Source organism: Bos taurus, chromosome 1, assembly GCF_002263795.3.
Source record: "Bos taurus isolate L1 Dominette 01449 registration number 42190680 breed Hereford chromosome 1, ARS-UCD2.0, whole genome shotgun sequence".
Classification (NCBI taxonomy): domain Eukaryota; kingdom Metazoa; phylum Chordata; class Mammalia; order Artiodactyla; family Bovidae; genus Bos; species Bos taurus.
This window is the reverse complement of record NC_037328.1, coordinates 116,313,966-116,320,318: the sequence shown is the minus strand read 5'-3', so window position 1 is coordinate 116,320,318 and position 6,353 is coordinate 116,313,966. Positions and strand designations below refer to the sequence as shown.

At 41.8% G+C, this 6,353-nt stretch overlaps 1 protein-coding gene across 1 annotated transcript; it reads left to right on the top strand.

Moving 5' to 3' along the window:
- Positions 1 to 958: 958 nt before the first annotated feature.
- LOC523130 (C1GALT1-specific chaperone 1) lies at positions 959 to 2,285 on the top strand. Its single transcript, XM_005201841.5, has one exon. The coding sequence runs from the start codon at positions 1,086 to 1,088 to the stop codon at positions 2,040 to 2,042; it is 957 nt and encodes a 318-aa protein (XP_005201898.2). The 5' UTR covers positions 959 to 1,085; the 3' UTR covers positions 2,043 to 2,285.
- Positions 2,286 to 6,353: the final 4,068 nt, after the last annotated feature.

The window sequence follows — 6,353 nt, the reverse complement described above, 5'->3', positions numbered from 1 at the left end:
GTAGAGTAGGGTTGGTATTTCTTTTTTAGGGTTGGCATTTTTCCCTTCCATAAGAGGAAAATGTTTACTCTTCATTAAATGTTTTGAATGCAACCACCATAATTTTTTCAGGTTTAATTTAGTAGCAGACTTGACTAATAGGAATTCACAGTTTCAAGGCTAAGATTAAGTAAAAATTAATGAACCTGTTTAAAGTGTTATGGTTAATTCAAAATTGTTCGTTTAATCCGTAAGTTTTGTCTGACTGACTCTTTTGCCACCTCATTGACCGCCAGCCAGACTCCTTTGTCACTGAGATTTCTCAGCCAAGAGTACTAGAGTAGATCTTCCTTTCCATCTCTAGAAGATCTTCCCAACCCAGGCACTGAACCCATGTCTCCTGCTTTGGAGGCGAATTCTTTACCACTGAGCCAACAAGGAAGCCCAAGGTTAACTCACCTTAACATAAAACATAATCAAAACACCAAATCAATATGTTAATGTGTAAATGTAGCCGTGATTAAGTAAACAAGTACTGAACTTGTTTACTTGTTAGGTCAAAACAAAACAAAACAGAACAAAAAAACACTCACTACAACACCGAGAAGAAAATTCCGAAAATTTTGTTAGGAAGAGAATGTTTCTTACTGTTACGTTAATTATGGTTTGAAATTTGCACCCTGGGTAGTGTGACGTGAATCTAGAAGTCTGCTTTTGATTGGTTAAAGTGAGTTTTATTGTTTATTGTTCAGCGTAAAATCTTCGATAGTGTTCTAGGGTGGACCAGTGGGCAGGGTTTAACCATCCTGGCTGGTTAGACCCAGTCATAGTGAAATACAGTATACTAATTAGATATGATCCGAGCTCTAAGTGGAAACTCTTTTATATACTGAGGGCGGCTCAGCCTGCCTGCCCAGGGCTCTTTTGCCCCCGCCCGGTGGCCCTCAGGCTGCTGCTTGGCCTCCTCCACCTTTGGCCGAACCAACGAGAGGACACCGCCTGCATCTAGAGCAGCCTGGAACGTAAAGGAGGGGCTCGCGAAAGTGAGAGGAAAGCCGGGTGCGCTTGCGCTTTCGGCCATTGAACCATACCGGACGTGGAGGAAGATGCTTTCAGAAAGCAGTTTGTTTTTGAAGGGTGTACTGCTCGGAAGCATTTTATGTGTCTTGATGACTATGCTAGCACATATTAAGATTGATTATGGAAAGAGAACGCACCACCATGAGCGTCACCACCTACAAGCTCCTACTAAAGAAGATACCTTGAAAATTTCAGAGGATGAACGCACGGAACTCAGTAAAAGCTTTCGGGTATACTGTATCATCCTTGTAAAACCGAAGGATGTGCGTCTCTGGGCTGCCGTGAAGGAAACGTGGGCCAAACATTGTGACAAAGCAGAGTTCTTCAGTTCTGAAAATGTTAAAGTGTTTGAGTCAGTTAACATGGAAACTAATGACATGTGGTTAATGATGAGAAAAGCTTACAAATATGCCTTTGATAAATATAGAGACCAATACAACTGGTTCTTCCTTGCACACCCCACTACGTTTGCTATTATTGAAAACTTAAAGTACTTTCTGCTAAAAAAGAATTATTCACAACCTTTCTATCTAGGCCACACTGCAAAATCTGGAGATCTTGAATATGTGAGTGTGGGAGGAGGAATTGTCTTAAGTATAGAATCAATTAAAAGACTTAACAGCCTTCTCAGTATTCCTGAAAAGTGTCCTGAAAAGGGAAGGATGGTTAGAGAGGTATCTGAAGATAAGCAGCTTGCAGTCTGCCTGAAATATGCTGGAGTGTTTGCAGAAAATGCAGAAGATTCTAAAGGAAAAGATGTGTTTAATACAAAATCTGTTGGGATTTTTATTAAAGAGGCAATGACTAATCATCCCAACCAGGTGGTGGAAGGATGTTGTTCAGATATGGCTATTACTTTTAATGGGCTGACATGTAATCAGATGTATGTGATGATGTATGGGGTATATCACCTAAGAGCATTTGGGCATGTTTTCAATGATGTGTTGGTTTTCCTACCTATAAATGGTTCTGACAATGACTGAGAAGTGAAACAAGAATATGTATGTTAGTACCGTGTAAGACACATGTTGTCATTATTTGTGGTAAAACTATATACCCAATACAGCAGTGTTTCCTTGTTTTTTTTTTTTCCTTTTTTCAGTTTGGTGACACTGGTTTATTTGCACATTGAAGTTTAGTAGTACATTTTCAAATAGGGTGAGGTTTTTGAAACATGAAAATTTTATGTGTTGGGAAGAAATGTTTTAAGAACGATAATTTTAGAAATAAAGGATATACTTATAAATAATGTAGTATTTTATGTGGTAAGTGTATTATAATTTATGTGGTAAATTCTAAATTATGAATATTAGAAATCTGTGGCACATATTTTTGCTGATTGGCTATATTGGTATATGTGCTGTGCTGAGTTGCTCAGCTGTGCCTGACTCTCTGTGACCCCATGGACTGTAAGCCTCCAGGCACCTCTGTCCATGGGGATTCTCCAGGCAAGAATTTTGGAGTGGGTTACTGTGCTCTCCTCCAAGGGATCTTCCCAACCCAGGGTCGAACCCAGGTCTCAGGCATTGCAGGCAGATTCTTTTATCATGTGAATCACTAGGGAAGCCCCAGAATACTGGAGTGGGTAGGCTGTCCCTTCTGCAGAGGATCTTGCCGACCTAGGAATCCAATCTGAGTCTCCAGCATTGGAGGCAGATTCTTCACCAGCTGAGCTACCAGGGAAGCTCTATATTGGTATATAGAAACATGGAAATGAATTGTAGTGCTTTGATGACTTAGCCGAAATGAAATCCTTAAAGGTGTACTCAAGTAGGACTCAATGGTGGTGCTCCTCAGTAATCATGTCTTACCTTCACAGATGTCAGGCTCTTTTATTGTCCTGTGTTGTCAGCATCTGGAGGCAAAGTCCTAAATCAGTTTTGAAGTGTACTGCGGCAGAAATTGTATACAGAAGTGTGTACTGTTTCAGAGGTAGAAAATCATGTTTTTTGTTGTTTGGTCACTCAGTTGTGTCTGACTCTTTGTGACCCATGGGTTGCAGTACGCCAGGCTTCCCTGTCCTTCACCATCTCCTGGAGCTTGCTCAAACTCATGTCCAGTGAGTCAGTGATGCCTTCCAACCACCTCGTCCTCTGTTGTTCCTTACTCCTTGTGCCTTCAGTCTTTCCCAGCATTGGGTCATTTCTAATGAGTCAGCTTTTCGAATCAGGTGGCCAAAGTATTGGAGCTTCGGCTTCAGCATCAGTCTTTCCAATGAATATTCAGAACTGATTTCCTTTAGGATTGACTGATTTGATCTCTTTGCAGTCCAAGAGACTCTCAAGAGTCTTCTCCAACACCACAGTTCAAAAGCATTGATTCTTCAGCCTGCAGCCTTCTTTATGGTACAACTCTCACATCCATACATGACTACTGGAAAATCCATAGCTTTGACTATACGGACCTTTGTTGGCAAAGTAATGCCTCTGCTTTTTAATATGCTGTCTAGGTTGGTCATAACTTTTCTTCCAAGGAGCAAGCATCTTTTAATTTTATGGCTGCAGTCACCATCTGCAGTAATTTTGGAGCCCAAGAAAATAAAGTCTGTCACCATTTCCATTGCTTCCCCATCTGTTTGCTATGAAGTGATGGGAATGGATGCAGCTATCTTCATTTTTTGAATGTTGAGTTTTAAGCCAGCTTTTTCAGTGTCCTCTTTCACCTTCATCAAGAGGCTCTTTAATTCCTCTTCACTTTATGCCATAAGGGTGTTGTCCTCTGCATATCTGAGGTTATTGATATTTCTCCTGGCAATCTTGATTCCAGCTTATGCTTCATCTAGCCTGGCATTTTCCATGATGTATTCTGCATAGAGGTTAAATAAGCAGGGTGACAATATACAGCCTTGCCACACACCTTTCCCAATTTTGACCCAGTCTGTTGTTCCATATGGTTCTAACTGTTGCTTCTTGACCTGCATACAGGTTTCTTAGGAGGTGGTAAGGTGGTCTGGTATTCCCATATCTTTAAGAATTTTCCAAGTTTGTTGTGACCCACACAGTCAAAGGCTTTAGTTTAGTCAATGAAGCCAAAGTAGATGTTTTTCTGGAATCCGCTTGCTTTTTCTGTGATCTAACAGATGTTGGCAATTTGATCTCTGGTTCCTCTGCAAGAGGAATGGTATGCAGAGGTGTGAAGTATTTCAGAGGTAGGAAATCATGTTTTTGGGTTTAACTAATCTGATATTTAGAAGGATGAGAGCTGTAGGAAGTGATGACTGTGATTAACCTGAACATGTCAGTTTGCCAGATACATGGACATGTTCAGTCCATTTTAGTTTGTTACTGCTGTTACTAATGTTACCATAATAGATGAAATCAATTTCTTAAAAGGAAAGTAGGTTTTGATTAGGAGGAGAGAAGTAGATGTTATTTAGGCAGTATCTAAGCACCTGTCTGTTGAGAAACCTATATGCAGGTCAGGAAGCAACAGTTAGAACTGGACATGGAACAACAGACTGGTTCCAAATAGGAAAAGGAGTCTGGCAAGGCTGTATATTGTCACCCTGCTTATTTAACTTATATGCAGAATACATCATGAGAAATGCTGGACTGGAAGAAACACAAGCCATAATCAAGATTGCCGGGAGAAATATCAGTAACCTCAGATACACAGATGACACCACCCTTATGGCAGAAAGTGAAGAGGAACTAAAAAGCCTCTTGATGAAAGTGAAAGAGGAGAGTAAAAAAGTCTGCTTAAAGCTCAACATTCAGAAAATGAAGATCATGGCATCTGGTTCCATCACTTCATGGGAATTAGATGGGGAAACAGTGTCAGACTTTATTTTTTTGGGCTCCAAAATCACTGCAGATGGTGACTGCAGCCATGAAATTAAAAGATGCTTACTCCTTGGAAGGAAAGTTATGACCAACCTAGATAGCATATTCAAAAGCAGAGACATTACTTTGCCAACAAAGGTCCGTCTAGTCAAGGCTATGGTTTTTCCTGTGGTCATGTATGGATGTGAGAGTTGGACTGTGAAGAAAGCTGAGCACCGAAGAATTGATGCTTTTGAACTGTGGTGTTGGTAGAAGACTCTTGAGAGTCCCTTGGACTGCAAGGAGATCCAACCAGTCCATTCTGAAGGAGATCAGCCCTGGGTGTTCTTTGGAAGGACTGATGCTAAAGATGAAACTCCAATACTTTGGCCACCTCACGTGAAGAGTCAACTCACTGGAAAAGACTCTGATGCTTGAGGGCAGGAGAAGGGGACAACGGAGGATGAGATGGCTGGGTGGCATCACCAACTCAATGGACATGAGTTTGAGTGAACTCCGGGAGTTGGTGATGGACAAGGAGGCCTGGCGTGCTGGAATCCATGGGGTCATAAAGAGTCAGACACAACTGAGTGACTGACCTGAAGTGAAGCAGCATACAAAGGGAAAATCTGAAAAGCGTGGTCACTGGGAGGAATTCAGACATTTGAAGGTCAGTGGAGGGGGTGTGTATGCAGGAAATGAGATAAAAGTTACCTGAAGAATCCTATGTACTTTCAGCTCTCTCTGCTGCTGCTGCTAAGTCGCTTCAGTCATGTCCGACTCTGTGCGACCGCATAGACGGCAGCCCACCAGGCTCCCCCGTCCCTGGGGTTCTCCAGGCAAGAACACTGGAGTGGGTTGCCATTTCCTTCTCCAATGCATGAAAATGAAAAGTGAAAGGGAAGTCGCTCAGTTGTGTCCGACTCTTCGCGACCCCATGGACTGCAGCCCACCAGGCCCCTCCGTCCATGGGATTTTCCAGGCAAGAGTACTGGAGTGGGTTGCCATTGCCTTCTCCATCAGTCTCTCTAGCTCAGCCCTACACGCTATCCTGGTCTTTCAGGCAGCTTATGCTAATTTTAGAGAAAGACCTATCCTCATTCTAGACTAAGTAGGTATGAGTATTTTTTTCCTATGGATGTGAGCTGTCAGCCACTTTGCTTTGTGGTGGATTTCAGTTTTTACAGTTTCTCCTTCTTAATGCAAAATCAGGGTGTGAGTCTACAGTTCAAATAGAAGATTAGGGTTAATGGATCTGGTACCTTGGTTTGTGAATTTCTGTCTTCTGGTTTTAAGTTGATAAAGCAACAGGAGATGCATTTTCTACCAGGGTTTCCCTTACACACAATTAAGTATCAGCAGATCTTCTGCAGGTGTTTGATTGTCTTTCCAATACCTTTTCCCTGTCAGCCTAACTGCACAAGGTTAGACATAAAATCTCCTTAACCAACTTTATAGATGAGTGACTATATCCTTACTGGTTTTCTGCTTGCTGGATTGTCAAGTACAGATAGAGATGTATTGAGGTCTTTA